Raw genomic sequence first — 20,134 nt, 5'->3', positions numbered from 1 at the left:
GTAATGTTATAAAAATGTAAGACATACAGATAAACAACGTTATGAAAACTTATTCTTATGTGGAAATAGTAACATATATATATATATTATTTATTTATTTATTTTACCTGAATTATGCCACAGAGAAATGTTATTGCTACAGCTACCTCTATAGCCGTTACTACATTATTAGAACTTGTGTTGACTTCAGACACCTCAGTGAGGTTCAAACCATCTGTTGAGTTGCTTAGGACAGTGGCGACACCTTTAGGGTCTGGAGTAGCGAGTCGTCCAACCACAGAGGCGGTCATTAAAGACAGGACAGCGAAGGTACCTGTATGTTTAAATAGTACAGTTAACCTCATGTAGATGGCAATTCTGTAGTTCTGAGGACAAGCCTATTTGGAAATATTTAGATACAGTATTTTCGAAGAAATTCCCATAAGGAAGAAATATTGATTTATTTTCATCTTGAAATTTAGGAAATATGTTGGAGGACAACTTAAATTCTTTTTTTCAACATTTAACAAGTTCGTGCCTTTTGAGACATTTCAAAAAATAATTTTAGATAATTCATTACTTCTGAAAACTCAGTTATAAACAAAAAATCGAGTTCCAGTCCCTTGAATATTGTCTTGTATTGGGTAGAAATTACGTTTAAATCGAGAAAAGTAAACAATAAAAATGCTTACGTTTCTTCTTTTCATGCGTTAAAAAACACTAATTTTAAATCGTTGCTAATAAGACGTTCTGTAGCCCTCTGGCGGTGATGATTTCCTTAGAACAACTTTCCTCTTGTGATTTACAGCCCTTGGAATCTTTAACGAATAATGATGAACTGTATATACGAAGTATATTTTAAAATATCCCCGGACTAACATTGACTCAGTTAAGAGTAACTTACCAACAGATAACTGCATAGACGTCCCCATAAAAGTGTACAAGAGCACAGGAAAGAACGACGTATACAACCCATAGATCGGTGGAACAGCAGCTAAGAGGGAGAAGGCCATACCTAGAGGTATGTTGCAAGGTAAAAGCCAAGATTATTTAAAAAAATTAACTACCTGTATCGTATATAGAACAAATCATCCGTGAACAAGATCCATAATCTCTACATACACACATATATTGGATTTTAATTCTTAAAGGTAAACTAAAAACGTGTTTGCTATAATAGTTTACAAATCCCTAACATTACTAAGAAAATGTTGAAGTTTACTAGTAATATACTGTCTTCAACTTATTTGTCCTTTTTGACAACACTAACATTTAAGTATAAGAAAAATATTTAAAAACAAGAAAATTACATTATTCAATTTTATTATGCAGTTGTCATCGAATACCTTACCCTGTGGCACGTGAAGGATGGCACACGTGCAACCTGATACGATATCATAGACGAGATCTCGCTTTATGTCATAGTTACGTAACCACTTGATAACGGGAAACAACGACATCATCGACTTTCCGACTTTACTGACAGAGCACTGTCGGTTGCAACTTCCCCGTAGGCATCTTTTTAGTTTCTCCATGTAAGCACTAGACCCCTCATCAGTTTCGTCCAGCCCCATAATCGAGTCGTCAACACCAATGGCTTGGCAGTCAGCCATGGTTAGCACAGGTCGATCGAGTAATACTCTTGGCTTGGTGTCCTCTTCCATTACAGCACTGTAGATGCTCTGTACAGACAGCTGATTTTGAAAACAAAAGACGAATCGATATATATACATATATATATATACACACAGTTATGCCGATTCAAACACTTCTTTTTCTAAACCTTTATACACCCTTCGGATTTTAAATACCTTTTTTTTAAATATTTTTGCACAGATTGTGGGTCTGTAACCTCTGGTCGCAGAAATCCCTTATACATCATACACACAAATAACATTAATAATGTAGTCAGTTATATTGATTATTGTACGGTTTTATACGATTTGTTTCTTAGTATAATTTTCGCTCTGTTATTCTTACATTAAACGTTATAGCAAGCAAAATCAAAATTATACAATATGATGTCATTACGTCAATAGGTGGATAACACCAGTAGTGAGAGATATTCAGTGACATTGGTTCCATTACGTCAATAGGTGGATAACACCGATAGTGAACGATATTCAATGACATTGCTGTTATTACGTCAATACGTGGATAACACCGGTAGTGAGAGATATTCAGTGGCATTGGTGCCATTACGTCAATAGGTGGTTAACACCGGAAGTGAACGGTATTCAGTGACATTTCTGTTATTACGTCAATACGTAATAAATGATAGTAAACGACATTCAGTGACATTGGTACCATAACGTCAATAAGTGGATAATACCGGTAGTGAACGATATTCAGTGGCATTGGTAATCTGAATATTAAAGATATCCAGTCAGAAACTTCACTTAATTATAATAAACGAAAGTTTTTGAAGAAAAAAGTGGAAGAATGTAATACGAAAAGTTAGGTTAAATAAAGTTATGACGTTTTTTTTTATAGCAAAGTTACCTTAACGTGTCATATGTAACACTGAAACTTGCATATCTTAAGCGAATAGTTTAAACGAGTTGATGGTTAAATCGAACCTTGTGATGTAGAAGATGCGTAAAATTAAAAGAACTGAAGCAAAACGACATTTTAATTGTAACCTAATAATTTTGCACAATTTTTATTGTTAAATCATATACATGTATTGCAACCGTAATGCCTGTCTGAACATTCGTTTGTCTCTCGTTTGAAAAGCTGCGCACGCAGACAAAACTTAACACTCACTTTCGAAGGACGGGAGAACAGGCACGAATAATGGTGATTACGTTATTCTGCAAGCAGGATATTTTATACTAAATTATCAAGAACTAACCACACTATTATTCACGTATTATATGACGTAACTAACAGAATAAAAAACTTAGATTTACCACATGTTATTGTTGAGTGCCTTTTAACATGACTGAAATGTTCAACATTTACTTTTCGCGATGGGCGGTACAAGTAGTTCAGAAATTTGGTTCTGAGTGAAGCCAGGAGTGAAACACAATTAGCATTTTTAAATTCCATGAAATAACTTTAATTAATAATTTAACTTAAACTTTTCCAAACACTGGGGACGGGTACTTTTGCGTCTCCATAAGAAACGATAGATCCTTTTTTGAATTATATTTAGTTGTTATTGTTCACGACACACGATAGGTCGTTCATTAAAGTAGATTTAATTATTCTTTGTTCACAAGAAACGACAGATCGTTTGTTGAAGTAGTTTTAGTCATTGTTTGGTCACAAGAAATGATAGGTCGTTTATTAAAGTAGATATGATAATTTCTTTGTTCGTGAGGCACGATAACTCGTTTTAAGAGGTAGATTGTTTTTTTTATAAACTTACGTTAAAATACAAACTGCTGTATTTTGTTTCTTCTCTCCTTTAATAAACTTCGAAATCTAACTTATTACATAGGGCCCGTCACACCAAATATGCTCGCCCTTTCAGCCGTGGGGGCGTTATAATGTACGGTCAATCCCACTATTCGTTGATAAAAGAGTAGCCCAAGAGTCGGCGGTGGGTGGTGATGACTAGCTGCCTTCCCTCTAGTCTTATACTGTTAAATTAAGGACGGCTAGCGCAGATAGCCCTTGTGTAGCCTTGCGCAAAATTCAAAACGAACCAAACTAAACCTAATAAATATATCATAGTTTAAAACTCAATACACGAAGTGTGGAATATTATAAGCTACTGAGAATTTTCTAACGTTCTACACCAAATAAAACAGACAATTACTAAAAATGATTTGTATATAAATATTGTTCAATGTATCACGGAACGTTATTCACGTGTTTTGATTATGACGTGTTTTGTTTTTTTTAATTAACAAAAAGAAATACCTATATATTACACAAATATATCTAATACTCTACATTTATTGTTCATGGACGATTAAAATCAGCACTATAAAACTATATTGAACAGCAAAATGTTAATAATCGTTCAAGTTTATTAAATGTATCCTTCTGGAAACAACTGTTTGTTACAGATCAGATGGTTGTGTGAATCAGTGTATCATTACACTTGATAACACTGTGATACAAGTTCAGTCTTTATTTCCTTTTCTAAATAGTTTCTAGTCGTTTCTTAGACAACAAATTATATTTCTAAAATATTATTGGGTGTCATCATACTTCAACAAGGAGCTCTGTTTCCAAATAATATCAGGAGTTATTTTAGTTAAACCAGGTAATATCAGGAGTTATTTTAGTTAAACCAGGGGTTCCCAAATTTTTTAGACCTGTGTAGCTTCACATCAGAAAGAAAAAACATGCCGGAGCCTTAATAAAAAATACACTAAAAATAAAAGACAATTGTTCACTAGCATCATATAAATTTTACTTCAAACTTTTAGAATATAAATTTATTAAAAATATCAATATTTAAAGAAGAATGTTTACTTCTACTTACTTGTTCAAAAATTTCTGCTTGCAAAATTTATACCAATAAAAGTACAGTGTACTTAATTTATTAGTGGCTAGCATGAACTTGCTTTTGTTCACAAAGTAGTTCAATATTTGGAGTTATGGTTGTTACCTGTAAACGCGAATTATCTTCAGTATTTAGCCTGTTTTACAGTGAAAATGTTTGCTCACAAAGATATGTTGTTGAAAAACGCATCAAAATTTTCAAAGCTCTGTTACTTATTTCAGGGTATTCCATGACCATTTCAGTCCAAAATTGTGAAACTTTTTCCCGTTGAAATTTTTAGGGTGTAATCAATTGAATCTCTATAAGCTGTTCTTTCTCTTTCAAAGGCAACTCGTTGGTATTTGCAGTGTCAAAGGGATTTGAATCTACAGTAAATTTTTTGAATGAGGAGAGAAGTACTCCCCTATAGTTGTACACAAATCAGATATGTACGACAAGACTGAAACTTTTGCATCTCCACTTAAGGAAGTTTTATTCATAAGTGAAAAAAAAAACACTGAGATTTTCGAAGCAGTCAAGTTATTCCATAAGCATACATTCACCCCAAAGTTTTAGCTAACGTTGAAGCGCTTCCATTTTACTCTGAGCTTTGAAGTACGTTACCCTGATACCCTGCATTGCAGCATTCACTTCATTTAGATAGGTAAATACGTCCCAAAGGTAAGCCACCTTCTGTATGCAACATTTGTGTGCAGCTTCAAAATGGCATTCACATAAAAAGAAATTATCTCCTCATGCAGTTCGTAAAACCGAGCAAGCACAGTATGAAGCAACAATTTTTATGTAAACTTCCCATATCTTCACAGAGTGGACTGAAGATCCTCGCATCGAGTGGTCTTCATTTTACAAAATCAACTACTTTTATGAGATCACCCAATAGCTCTTTTAAGTCTTCTAGCATTCCTTTCATTGCAAGTGCATGACGATGAAGACAGCAGTGGATTCTCTCAGTGTCCGCATTTTTCTTTTTTATGCGTGCCATTGCGCCTGGAAATTTTCCAGTCATAGTTGCAGCCCCATCAGTGCGAATACTTCGTCAAAGCTGCCATTGGATCTCATATGTGTTATATTAAAGGTATATTTTACTTTTTTGTACAGCGTATTCTAATTCAATTTTATAGTTTAGGAAAAAATATAAACATTCTAAAATTTCCTCGCGGATTCCCAGGTGACAACGAGAGAGCCCAAGGGCTTCGCAGAGCATAGTTTGAAAAACCAGGAGTTAGACAATCCGTTCTGTTTATGAACAATATCAATTGGGAACTTGCTTTAACAATCATTTTTGTTTCTGAATATTATATAGCGACAATAAATTATGTTCATGAATAATGTAAAGTATTATTGTACTTTAACAATCATCTCTTTGTATACAATATCATGAGTCATCCTACCTTAATCCAGCTCTCTTTTTAAATATTATCAAAAGTCATCCTACAGCAGCAAAGGTTTTTAACAAGAACACGGTAAGGTCAATTATTTATTTGTTTGAATTTCGCGCAAAGCTACACGAGGGCTATCTGCGCTAGCAGTCCTTACTTTAGCAGTGTAAGACTAGACGGAAGGCTGCTAGTCATCACCACCCACCGCCAACTCTTGAGCTACTCTTTTCCCAACGAATAGTGGGATTGACCGTTAAATTATAACGCCCCCACGTCTGAAAGGGCGAACATGTTTGGAGTGACGGGGATTCGAACCCGCGACCCTCATATTACGAGTCGAGTACCTAAACCTCCTGGTCATGCACAGGGAAAACTGTGCAACATACTCCTCAAATAAAGAAGTCATACAACGATATCGCTATCAGTGAATATAATTTTCCGATCAACAGAAGTAAGTTGAAACGCGATAAGGTTATGAGTCAACACGACTTCCTAACCAATCAAAAGTTATAACATGATATACTTATCAATCCATAGAAATAAGTTATAAATCCATATCATTAAACATAACTATCCATTCAATACAAAAACAGTTTATACGATATAGTTGATAACAAAAATAACTACGCTATCATAATTGTGTCATTTCTTAAAATTTGCAAAACGGCAATAGACAGCAATGAAGGATGGTCAACTAAATTTGATTATTTTGGCTTAACCAAAAGGGAAAAGTCATCCATCTGCTTGTATTAAGAGAACTTTTCTTCAGGTTTATTGAAAAACGTGTACAAAATTAAAATTATAAAGATAAAAACCTTCGACCACAATATTAACTTAATGGAACAACAAACATTTCTTCACCATTCCTCGCCTCCACCCAGTGCGCCTTATGCTGAATTTTGCGTAATGTCAATCGTAACCAGGATTTTTGGAGTCCCTCGATAATTTCCCTTGGACTTGTCCCCCCCACCCAATTTACAGCTTCTGGTGACTTAACAGATTACACTATGTAACACAAATTTTGTACCTGGATAGTATGCGTTATTTCTTAATTGTTTATGTTGTAAAAGTACAGAAAATGGCCATGATTTCCTTCAAACTTTGCTTTTGTGACCTGGATGATGAAATTTAGAAATTACCCTATTTTATACGTAAAAAACAGGCAGATTTGCGCAATGGGTACATAAGGTCTGAATAAAACAACATATGAATCAAGATATACATGTATTTACACTAGTTATACAAAAATGTTTAGAAATTGGTAGTTTTTCGAGATTTACGACTGTAATATAAATCACTTTCACGTATTAGCTCCCAAATATAGTCTCCCATCATGTTTTTGTTATACGCTCCTTGGTAGCGGCGTTCAAAGTCCAGTATATCTTGGTGGAAGCGCTCGCCTTGGTTTTTGAGGGGCACCGAATGAACCAGGCGTAAAGACGGATAGTTATTCCAGTTATGGAGCAGCACAGCTTTGAGGATTCTGGATGAGCTACCAATGAAGAGGCGCCACTCTTTCGGGTTACTTGTTTGTTTTGAATTTCGCGCTAAGTTACTCGAGGGCTATCTGCGCTAGCCGTCCCTAATTTAGCAGTGTAAGACAAGAGGGAAGGCACCTAGTCATCAACACCCATCGCCAACTCTTGGGCTACTCTTTTACCAACGAATAGTGTGATTGACCGTCACATTATAATACCCCCACGGCTGAAATGGCAAGCATGTTTGGAGTGACAGGGATTCGAACCCGCGACTCTCGGATTACGAGTCGAACGCCTTAATACGCTTGGCCATGCCGGGTCCCGTTCGGGTTACAGGCAATTCCTCGCACAGGCCGGATACATTGTGCCAGAAGCAGAGTCCATCTTAACCAGTGAAGAAGCTTGAAAAATGTCGGTGACGCTTCCTCTGACTTGCAACTTGCACACTTTTATCTAACAAATCCCACTCCTTGAGCCTAGATGTCAAAAGCTCGGCATTCGGCTTTGTTACACCAAAATCTTTGATCAAGTCATTGAGGTCTCTTTGGCTGTGGTAGTATGGGTTTCTCTCACCAGCTACACCTCTGAAATTGTAACCTGAATCTTCAACGTCTACCTCCTCTTTTGATTTGCTGCTCTCTTCTGAGAATAGCTTCTTTCTTGCGGAGTGGGTGCAGGGAGCTTAGGGCAGTGTGGCACTGGGGTGATGGATGATGGTAGGTTCGGATACATGATAGCAGATGCATTCTTGCCATCCCGACGTTTGGAAGGGCCCACTATGCAGAAGTAGCAATTGCTTGAGTGGTCAGTGGGCTCATGCCAAATTCTTGGAATAGCGAACTTCATGGGTCTCTTTTCCCCTCTGTACCATCCTGCAAAAGAGCAAAATATAATTATTATGAAGAATAAATTTATTTCATCCACAACTAATGTGTAAGAAGTTCATGCAAAATATTGTGATACTTTTTCTATACTATTAGAAATTAAAAAAAAGTTTAAAAGATATTTAAATGTTAAGAGATCTAAAATTTATTATTATGTAAAATCTTACTATTCAAGCAAGCGAAAATTGTCCGTCTCACCTCCTATAGATTTTTTACAGTGCTCGCAGGTAAAATGAGGTGCCACAATATGCCACAGAGTACTTTTTCGCTCTTGTCTTGATAAGTTGGTCACATACATAGCAGAATGCGTCTTGAGAATGCTTGCAGCTTCTTGATGCCATTTCTGATAAAATTAGATAAGTCTACGTGTTCACTTCGGCGGCTAGAACTACATTGAAATGATGAGTGGTGAACCCCGGTATATATATATTACTATGGAAGGTTCTAAAAAAGTTCTAAAAGGTTCTTGAAAATTCTTTTAAGTTCTACATCATCCTAGAAAGCTCTCAAAAATTCTTGTAAGTTCGAGAAAATTCTCTATCAGCTACTCAGCACTGAATCTACCTGAAATGTTCTGGAAAATGGGTAAATTTGAAAATTTCATTACCCAGGTCACAAAACCAAAGTTTGAAGAGAAAAATAGGTCTTTTCCATTTACTTTAGGCATAAGCAATTGGGAAATAACGCTTTCTGCCCAGGAACAAGAAAAAGTAAAAATTTTGTTACATAGTGTTATTAATTATATATTTAAAAATACAATTAAGGTGGAATGCGAAAGCACTTTTGATAACATACATATATTAATTTATCTCATTTTAAGAAAGTATCCGTTGCATATTAATCCAGTTCTATCACTGCCATAGACACGGGTATATATGTTATACACATATACGATATAACCGATGTTTTAACCTTAAAAAAGTGTAATATTAGTCACATGCGAGTTTGTAACTTTAAACTAGTCTCAAGCCTCACACAAGTAATGAAATATTAAAACGTGCCTTTGAGTGTGTTTATATAGTTAAGAGAGTGCTATTTGTTCCATGATTTTTGTTTAGTGCTGTTAAGCCTATAAAATTAAAATATACATAAGAAATTTAAGCAGTGTTTTGACTAACTGAAATTTAACTGAAATGTTTAGAAACTTTCAAGAACATCGAACGGGTTAGATTTTCGCTATAAACATTATGCGCGTACATCAGTGACGAATGTAAAAGGGACAATTCAGTAATAGCGCAGATGACAAATTAATAATTTATTCTCCGTTTTCAAATCCATGGTTAGATATAAAGGTTAAGAAAATAACAATATTAATATTTACAAACTTGGGACGAGTTCTGACACTTTAACTTCGGTCTTATATTGATAACGTTCCCTTCTCACTCACACATACATACAGATCATAAAAGTAATTGGGCCTCCGCCATTTATTTCCCTATAATTGTAGTTACAAGTCTATATGTTCCGGGCCCACTTTTGGCTGGCCCCTAGTAATAAATTTAGGGCTTTCCAGCAGAGATAAAAATGAATACTCCTTCCGACACCCATATAAAGAAAAAGTCCTACTCACAATATCATTTGAAAGTGTGCAATTTTTCTTCGCTAAATCAACCTTAACTTCCATAACTTTATTTATAGATAACATTCACCAGATCCAGCTCTCAGTCTAGAAAATGACGTAGCTAAACTGAACAAGTGTGCTTTTGTGCATAACAAATGATGAAACTCGATTTGCAGTCGTTTCATTGGCTGACCTCAAATTGTTGCTCGGGGTCTTCTGTTTTGTGTTTTTTTTTACGTTTTTACTCGTTCCATGGGATAACGAACCCAAATTATTAACTCTCTTTTTTAGTAATTGAAGAGTTTAAGTAATCGTTTTTCACCAGATAAAGTAATTTAACACATATTACAAATTTTCGTTTTTATTGGACTGTTCCTTCGTGTTTCTTGCACGTGACAACAAGCAGGTAGTGCAAATTAAAGACTAGATCTAAAACAATGTAACATTTAAATATTTGTGATTGAAATACTACTTTCGGAATCGACTCAAAATAGGTGGTAAAATCAGGGGGAATTTACTCCCTGTGCAACCCCCTTCAAGTGCAACATTTTACATTTTGTGGAATTATAATCCATCCTTCTCTCCTCCACTGGAAAAGTGTGGATTCAACGCTACTCAAAGTGCTTTTTTGTAGTTTGTTTTTGAATTTCGCACAAAGCTACTCGAGGGCTGTTTGTGCTAGCCGTCCCTAATTTAGCAGTGTAGGACTACAGGGAAAGCAACTAGTCATCACCACCCACCGCCAACTCTTGGGCTACTCTTTTACCAACGAATAATGGGATTGACCGTCACATTATAACGCCCCCACGGCTGAAAGAACGACCATGTTTGATGCGATGGGGATTCGAACCCGCGCCCCTCAGATTACGAGTCGAACGCCTTAACCCATTTGACCATGCCGGACCTTAACAGAGATAAAGAGAATAATTTGTCTTATCAAAGGGTATTTTGAAGTAACTGAAACTAACTGTAAAGACTTCGACGACAAAGAGATAATTATTTAAATGCTGAGATACAACTGTGGTAACCCACGAGGTAACGTAAGTAAATAATTCACTATTAAGGGTAGAAGAAAATAGTTCGTCTTTTCAATTTATTTTAAAGCAATTGAATCAGCCTGAATAAACTTTTGGCAATAAAAAAAATTATTTAGAGTTTTAGATACAAGTGTGATATCATGTAATGTAAATAATTGTTATACATACATTTAACTGTTTTGAATACATTATTTTAAATAATTGGATTGTGTACTGTCCTTTTATTGTTCCAATTTATCACCAACAAGTCACAGACATCTAAGTTACAAGAGTCCCTGACAACATTTAAATGCAAAAACTTAAACCTATGAATAATATTTACTGCATAGTAATGAACCTGTTTAGAAAACGGATATAATCATGGAGTTCTAATAAAATCCTTCACATATTTTGCTCATTTGTCATTGAGGTTTTACAAATCCGATGCATAACAAAATTTTCTTCAAAAAGTTTGGAAAGAGTGAATCGTTTTGTTATGCCTAGTTGTTATAACTATTCCGTTTATTTGTTTGAAATTGAGCAGAAAGCTACATAATGGGCTATCTATGCTCAGCGTACTACGGGTATCGAAACCCAATTCCTAGCATTTTAATTCTGCAGAAGTATTGCTATGTACTGGGGGCGTGTTTTATTAATCTCAGGTAATTGTGTAGAACGTAGAATGCTTTCATTACTAAAATACGTCGTGCTATGCTTTATTAATGTAATTTCGTATCGCTATTTGCAGCTTCTTTTCCTCCAATACATACACGAAACATAGAATATAACACAAAAAATACTAGTTTAAGTCTGTAAATAACTCATAGGAATAGTCAATACAGCACATTGAAATACAGTCCTTGAAATAGATATTAATTTGTATCTAAACAACTCAATAAAGAACGCATTATTAGTAAACATTAATTATTAAACAGCAAGTTACCCAGCTGCGTCTGATTATGAAAACTGTCTAAGAGTTTACAAATCGCAGATCTTCTAATTGTCCCGTTCATGATCAACGGGCCCAGCATGGCCAGGTGGTTAAGACACTCGACTCATAATCCAAGGTTTGCAGGTTCGAATCCCCGTCGCACCAAATATGCTCGCGCTATCAGCCGTGGGGGCGTTATAATGTGACTGTCAATCCCACTATTCGTTGGTAAAAGAGTAGCCCAAGAGTTGGCGATAGGTGGTGATGACAAGTTACATTCCCTCTAGTCTTACACTGCTAAATTAGGGACGGCTAGGGCAGATAGCCCTCGAGTAAATTTGAGTAGAAATTCAGAAAGAAACAAACAAACTGTCATGATCAACGCGCCACCTGGTGGTAACGTATGTAACAACTATTCAGACGATCCAATTTTTTGGTAACATGGTACTGGGTAGTAACCGTGTCAATGGCAGATATTTTACATTAGGAATTGCTGTAAGCAGCTATAAAATGTTCTGTATTACTATGAGCAAAGGTCAGACTATACCTGTTCAAGGAGAACAACTGCAAAGAATGCCAAAAGATGTAGATACAAGCATAAGCAGTATGTCACACTGAAAAGTATGTATCGGTAAATGTTTTCAACTTTTTCAGCCATTATCGTAACGAGTACGAAAAAACTATTTTAAAATTTAAATAGAAACAACAAAAATATTTAGATCCAAACACAAACGTATCTTTACTTTTAGCATAAATATACATTTGTTGACATGAAAACAAGATTGTGTTTTTAAGTCATTTTAAGACAATCTAAAATCAATGCTAAATTTTTCTTCGAGAATAAAGATAAATTATGATTTTTTTTATCTTTTAGCGTAAAGCTAGATAATAGTGTAGCTGCATTATACATATAGAGGAGGGTCGAACCCCGTATTTTAGGGTTTTAAGCTTATAAACATATCGCTGAACTAGCTAGGAACATTTAGAACTTTAATCAAGTATAGATATTTTGAAGCCATTATTCGTATGTTTAATATCTGTTTTGCACAATAAATAAGTATTTTACCCTCTTTTCTAAAAGGCCTGGCATGGCCAGGTGGTAAAGGTACTCGACTCGTAATCCGAGGGTTGCGAGTTCGAAAACCCATCACACCAAATATGCTTGCCCTTTCAGCCGTGGGGGCGTTAAAAGTTACGGCCAATCCCACTATTCGTTGGTAAAAGAGTAGTTCAAGAGTTCCCTCTAGTCTTACAATGTTAAATTAGAGACGGCTAGCGCAAATAACTCTCGAATAGCTTTGCGCGAAATTCAAAACAAACAAACAATCTTTTCTAAAAACCTATTTGTTTAAAAAAAAGACATCTTTTTTAAGAAAAAAAAATTTATAAAAGGGATTCCTGAAAATATAAAATTCAGAAATGAAACTGAGAATAAGGTTTGGAAACGTAATTATTATCCTCAATTCAATTTAAGAGCAATTTGAAAAAAAAAATGACACGTTTTTGCATAATTTACTGCAACATTCTAGTTCAATTTACGTTTACTATAAACGTAAATCTAAAATTTATCTTGGTTGTTTGTTCATATAGACAACACTTTATATAATACAAAGACTCCTGGTTTTGAAATACCAAACAAGAGTGAATGTAATCAGTCGGAAGAGCTATCAGCCTGAAGAGACCACAGAAGTGACTGCTACCCTTATGAGGCACTTACAGGTGAAAGTGAGAAGTGTTTTTGGTAGTGCTATGTTTCGACCTCGAGACTCTTAGACACCCAGTCCAACATGGTAATTACTTGGTCGCGCTAGGCCTGAAAGCAGTCTAATGACAATTATATAGTGAATAAGATACGCATTTTCACCAAGGTACTAACTTACAATGGCAAGTTCAACTGACTTTTAGTATCTTAAAGGCATACATATTTAATAACTTCATTCCGAAATTCAAGAAAACGTTCAACGCTTTACCAAAAATTGTAACGATACAAAAGAATTATAATCACGATCTTTCTAGCCTATTTAGTACTAAGATATCAAATATATGTACGTAGCTAAAACCATAAGTTTTTATTACAGACGGCTTCAACACGGTTCCATACTTGTATTTGCTCTACGAAAATATAAATATTTTTTGGATAATGAAATGGTGAACTCAAACCACAAAACAAACTAAAATGTGGATATATAATATTCGTAACCAAAGAGTTAAGAGATCTCAAATGAAAAGATTAAAAGTTTTTAATCCATATAGACCCGGCATGACCAAGCGTGTTAAGGCGTGCGACTCGTAATTTGAGGGTCGCGGGTTCGCATCCCCGTCGCGCCAAACATGCTCGCCCTTTCAGCCGTGGGGACGTTATTACCCACTATTCGTTGGTAAAAGAGTAGCCCAAGAGTTGGCGGTGGGTGGTGATGACAAGCTGCATTCCCTCTAGTCTTACCCTGCTAAATTAGGGACGGCTAGCACAGATAGCCCTCGAGTAGCTTTGTGCGAAATTTTTAAAACAACCAAACTTAATCCATATATAACATTCAACACATGCATTCTAAGGAAATTAATTACATGTAGCTTTCGTTTACTGTTATAAATGAAAACATACAACATATAATTTTTCAAATTATAACTGTTGAATACAATCTAAGGTAATATCTTTATCAGCCTACAAATTAACTGATTTAGGTAGTTTCAGTGTTATTTATCATAATTATTAATATCACTTATAAAATGTAATTCTGTTTTGGGCTAGTACCAAAACTCGATTTTTAGTGTTATAAGCCCTCGGACTTACCACTGAGGAGTCTAGTTATTTTCAATCAGCTTTCTCATGCCAAATACACGCACGATAACTTAACAGATGAAATCCAAGAGAAGTTTTCTTAAATATATACTAGTGAAACCATACTGTCATAAAATGATAACTTTATATCCATAATTACATAAAAATCTAGCCAAGTGTACGACCAGTTACACTGATATAGACACATCTGCTTACCTTATTTACGATTATTTAACTCCTGTCCCTTTAGGAAATTATTACAAAAGTACAAGTTCCACTGTAGAAATAAGTATTCAGCTTTGATTATCAATTCGAAATTACCTGGCCGTGGTCGAGACCCATTATTTGTAGAACTCGCGGATCCCTACTATAAAATTTGACCTGATTAGCTAACCAATGGCGTGCAGTGACGTAAAAAGAGTTAAAACAGTGACCGAGAATGTTTTGAAACATGTGTTTGTGTATTCTGTGTGCAAATTAAGTGTAAGTGATTGTATTCATTCGAATGTCGAGACACTGCAGAAAAACTATCTCTCTCTCTGTATGGGTATTTGGGTATTGATGTTTATCTACCCATGAGGGTCGGGTTTCGTTAACCTCTTCCTCCTTCCTTCATATTTTGGATTTTTTCGAATTTCGCGCAAAGCTATTCGAGGGCTATCGAGGCTAGTGTAAGACTAGAGGGAAGACAGCTAGTCATCACTACACACCGCCAACTATTGGGCTTCTCTTTTACCAACAAATAGTGGGATTGGTCGTCACATTATAACGCCCCCACGGCTAAAAGGGGCATGTTCGGTGTGACAGGGATTCGAACCTACGACCCTCGGATTACGAGTCAAGCGCCGTAACCACCTGGCCATGCCAGGCCATCTTGAATAATACGAAAAGGTAATGCAATATCGTATCTCTTAATACAGATAATTATATTAGGACCTGCTGTGTTCGTTTCGTACATGACTACTCAACAACTATTTGCACTACCCGTTCCCAATTTTGAACTAATAAAATAGAGGGAAGATAGCTATTCAACAGTACCTGCCGCCAACTCTTGGGTTACTCTTGTTAAACCGTATAGTGGATTTTGACGGTTACCCTTTTATCGCCCTCATGGCTTCGAAGTTGCCGAGTGTGATTTCCTTTTTCCTTTTTAGTGATAACGGGTTTCGAAGTCGAGACCTGCAAATCCATTGTCCAACTCAATCACCACTGGACCGCGATCGACCCGACTACTGTTTTTAAATTCAACATCAAGTTCAAGAGTTTAACCCGAATGAACTGTGTTTGATATGTCACATTTCTCAAAGTTCGATTCACGAAGTTTATCCACACTTAAACAAACATGAAATCTCTTGTGGCTTTGCTCCTCGACAGTTCTTAGGATTTGTTTCAAATAAGTAGCAAGTCTAATTACTATTAAAAATAGTCGTAAACGTAGAGCAACTATCTTCAAAACTTAAGCCTAACATCAACAAATCAATGGAATAACACTGTCTTGACCACGTGACCATTATGAAAATAACGCAATGAAATGTTGTCTGAATGTAAACATATCTTCAATATCGTCGTGACGTCACGGATGAGACAAAGACATATAAGGTGAAGTACTGATTTCGCTTCTTTAAGAAAAGTAATTTTTTGTTACAGTATAATTCAGAATTGTTCCTACTTTATAAAACAGTTGTTCTATGTTTCATAAGTATGTATTTACATATTACATTTCCATTTGTTGGTTTTTATTTATTTATTTTGAACGACTGACACTAATCTCTTTCCTATATAGTCAAGGATGGTAGGGTGCTTCTAGACCCACTATTAAGTACTGCATGCCCAATTTGTGAAGTGGGAGACCAGCCGTAGGGTTTTAAGTAGTTAAGTTTGAAGTGTAGACGACGTTCCAGTTTTTCTTACAGGCATAAATTATAACTAATTATTATATATCTTGAAGTGTTGTAGTTGAACTGTACAGTATTATCAGAAAAATCCGTCTATTTATCTTTCTATACATGTTTATCTATCTGTCTGTCCATGTCAATCACAAACCTATTTGTTGATTTATCTATCTATGTTTCTTTATTACATAGCTGTTTATCTGTCTATCTATGTCTGTATATCCTAAAAAATCATGCATTTCTTTTTCTTTCCTTCTGTAACTATTACAGAAGACTCCATTCACTGAAATTGTAGATGAATAATTCCACTTGACTATACAGGAAAGTTAAGAGATATAAAATAGTTACGGTGTGGAGAGTAGGGTAGGGTCTCTTTTACAAGTGAGAAAGTACAAAATATGTACACAAGAACTAATCATTTGACTATTTTGATACAAAATATTTTAATTCCCAGTATCTTTCGACACTTTCTGTTTTTTGTACATGTTTTTGTTTCTGAGAATCAAAATGCGGTGGTTTAAACATCTATTTAGGTGCTAGCCGGGTATTTACTTGAATCAAAAGCTTCATTACAGATATTAAACCGTTTAAGTATGACATCACAATATTATTTGGTGTTTGGAACACTTCCAACATTAGCCAGTACGACTAATAACCTAGGTTAATTAGAGAGAAGCATTTGAATAAGATTAGATAATTCGTGAAGCGTTTACTTTTTAAAAAGTCCTCCCCTACCAGTGCAACAGCGGAAGGTCTACAGACTTACAACTCTAGAAATCGAGTTACGAAACCCTATGTGGGCAGAGCACAGATAGCCCATTGTGTAACTTTGTAGTCAACTTTAAATCAAATACTTTTAAATATAATTTTGTTCAGAAGACAAAAAGTAATGCAAGGTTCGTGCAATGAGTTTTACAATTTTTAAACCACGATAATGGTTGAACTCCATGTTTTAAGTTATCAAGGACGACATCATGTTCTCTGGTTCGAATATGATGTGTGCGTGAAATTAATAAAATATGTCTTCGGATTTATGATACATCAAATATTATCATCGGCTGAGAGCCTACGTGCACTGTAAAAATGGTCCACCAAAAGTCTTAGATTGTTATCTTAATGTGAACGTACCCAAGCCTTTGTGCAAGTTTCAACAAACTGTATCCACGTGTTTTGACTTGTTTCTTTTGAAAGCTACACGAGGGCTATCTGTGCAAGCCGTCCCTAATTTAGTAATGTAAAACTAGAGGAAAGGCAGCTAGTCATCACCACTCACTGCCAATTCTTGGGCTACTCTTTTACCAACGAATAGTAGGACTGACCGTCACATTATAACCCTCCCACGGCTCAAAGGGCGAGCATGTTTGGTGTGACGGGGATTCGAACCCGTGACCCTCGGATAACGAGTCGAGCGCTTTAACCACCTGGCCATGCCGGGCCTTCCATGTGTTTAAAAGTTATTGATATTAATTTACGCTCAGATTGACGCACTGCACCTAACTAAAACAGACAACTTATTTAATAACAACAATTAAACAACAATTCAAAACCCAAAATATTGCGAATGGTTACAAATAACACTGAGGGTTTTCGTAAATTTCAACTCTAACATGAGAAAGGGCCAGAGTAAATAATATCGCATCATGGCGAGAGTAGAGATAGTGAAAGCAAAATTGTAATTGGTCAAATTGGGCTGTTTTCAAATTTATCAATGAACTAGATGTGTTAGTATACGTAAATTGTATTCGATTATTCAGTTATATTTAAGACGTGTGATTCTCAAACGTTTTATTCGCGGACAATAATAGTTTTGTTTTTATCTCTAAGTGCCATGATTTTCGGTAGGGCAAATGTAAATTTGTTGACTCCAAACTCTAAAATCCGGGGTTCGATTACCCGCGATGGACACATCAGATAGCCCAATGAAACTTTGTTCTGAAACAAACAACTAAAGCCATGGACTACAATTGGATCTCTACACTAAGATGCCGTTTGCTTTCGGTAATTATGAAAACTTTCACAAATCACTTGAAGGAGTTAGCTTTCTGACCACAGATAGAGAGGTGCTCTTCGAAAGTTATCCTCTTAAACAGTTTAAGAATGAATGACAGCATTGGTTTCTGCAGATTACACTGGGGCGCCATTATACCACTGTTCAATATCGCTACAGTTGTTTGGTTTGTTTGTTTCAAGCCCATATCAATACAATAGTCTGCTTATAACATACTTACCGCTGTTATAGAAACCAGATTTTTAGAATTATAACTGGAGGGCATTTACTGTTTGTTTTTTTCGGTTACTGCACCTCATCTGAGACTGGAAGTAGTCACTACAGTACGAACCATCTCTCAATGGAATCGTATGAGGCTGGAACAAAATGACACTCTTCAACTGAGGTCTATCGCAGTGACTGAATATAATCCACAGAAAGCCTTCTAAGCAGTAGTAATAAATGTTGGAATGGTGAAACATGATAAAAGTGTCAGTTGAGAGCTCGGTCCTCAAGGAGGGCATGTGTAAAGTTGCCCACGTGTTTTAAGGGTTCGGCAGAGTATCAGGAGGTCTGTGTTAGTATTGCACTTGTTTTGATCAACTGCCCAACCAAAGAGGTCTGTTGTTCTAAACTTGACGTATAGTTGGATCTCTGTGACATTATTTCACTAGATTCTAGTTTTGGTATTTGAGTGGGCAGAGAACGTATAGCCTATTGTATAGCTTTGTGCTTAATCAGAAAGAAGCTGACAAATCAGACTTAACGTGCGAACAATAAAGGATCATTTGGTTCTGTAACACTGTCCTTACACACCCAACCCTGAGAAAAGTAAAGTAAACCCACCCTTTATTTTTCATGAAATCACAAATTCCTCTGTCAAGCTTCAACAAAGAGCCAACTTCCATTTCTTGCGACAACAACTCAAGTGTAAGCTAATCACATTATATCTTAACTAATGCCGCCCCCCAGTGGATCAGCGGTATGTTTGCGGACTTACAATGCTAAAATCCGTGTTTCGATACCCGTAGTAAGCAGTGCACAGATAGCCCATTGTGTAGCTTTGTGCTTAATTCAAAACAACAACAACAACTTAACTCATGCCCAACCTGTTTTTGTTTTTGTTTTCTGTATCTCTTGTCTTGTTATATTGAAATATAAGAAACAGGAAAACAACACTCAAAACATTGTTTGTCTATTTGCCAACTAATTCTGCATCTAATCACTCGCATTACTTCTTCCTGACATTCTGACAGCACTCTCCTGGTTACTTATTCATCAGTGGCTCCCGCAGCCCCCATAATTGTGGAGGGGGACAAGCCAAAGTGGATTCTGAAGAACTTGATAAACTTGAAAAATGCCGGCAAGAGAAGAAACATATAAGTTAATTATATTAACTGAGGGACGGTTGTCTTTTCCATTAATTATCGTAACCTAAGTTACAAGGAAATCAATGTTGGGGCCATATTACTTTTTATATCGGAAGAACATCTTTCGTAGCTATGCCAGAATCACTGTTATTCATGTCCACAAAATACGCAGTACGTTTGTATATATAACTCGTTGAGAGACCTACTGATCTAACCCCTACATCGTATTTTCAACAGTACATCTCAGAATGAAATAGTCCCATGGTGGGACAGTGGTACGTTTAAAGACTTGCAACTGTAAAATACGACATTCGATTCCCTGTGGAGGGCACAGCAAATAATTCAATTTGGTTTTACTTTAAAACAAACAGAAATGAATCGGTTAGATTCCAACATGAGTTTTTATTAATGTATAA

General features: G+C 35.8%; 1 protein-coding gene across 3 annotated transcripts in view; it reads right to left on the bottom strand.

Annotated features, from left to right (window-relative positions):
- The window catches only part of LOC143237175 (sulfate transporter-like), a 47,405-nt gene extending 31,759 nt beyond the window's left edge, over positions 1-15,646 (bottom strand). The window contains exons 1-4 of one of the 3 annotated variants that reach the window (XM_076476145.1): positions 15,508-15,646; positions 1,331-1,673; positions 884-994; positions 108-313 (exon numbers count right to left, since the gene is read on the bottom strand). In XM_076476145.1, the coding sequence (XP_076332260.1) occupies positions 108-313; positions 884-994; positions 1,331-1,643 (630 nt within the window). In that variant the 5' untranslated portion in view covers positions 1,644-1,673; positions 15,508-15,646. Of the gene's footprint in view, positions 1-107; positions 314-883; positions 995-1,330; positions 1,674-9,752; positions 9,881-14,685; positions 14,827-15,507 lie in introns of those variants that run through there. The other 2 variants (XM_076476144.1, XM_076476143.1) reach the window with 2 other exon arrangements.
- Positions 15,647-20,134: the final 4,488 nt, after the last annotated feature.

The sequence above is a fragment of the Tachypleus tridentatus genome, chromosome 13, assembly GCF_004210375.1.
Source record: "Tachypleus tridentatus isolate NWPU-2018 chromosome 13, ASM421037v1, whole genome shotgun sequence".
Lineage (NCBI taxonomy): Eukaryota > Metazoa > Arthropoda > Merostomata > Xiphosura > Limulidae > Tachypleus > Tachypleus tridentatus.
Note: the sequence above shows the minus strand (reverse complement) of the source record. Positions and strands in the feature narration are given on the sequence as shown.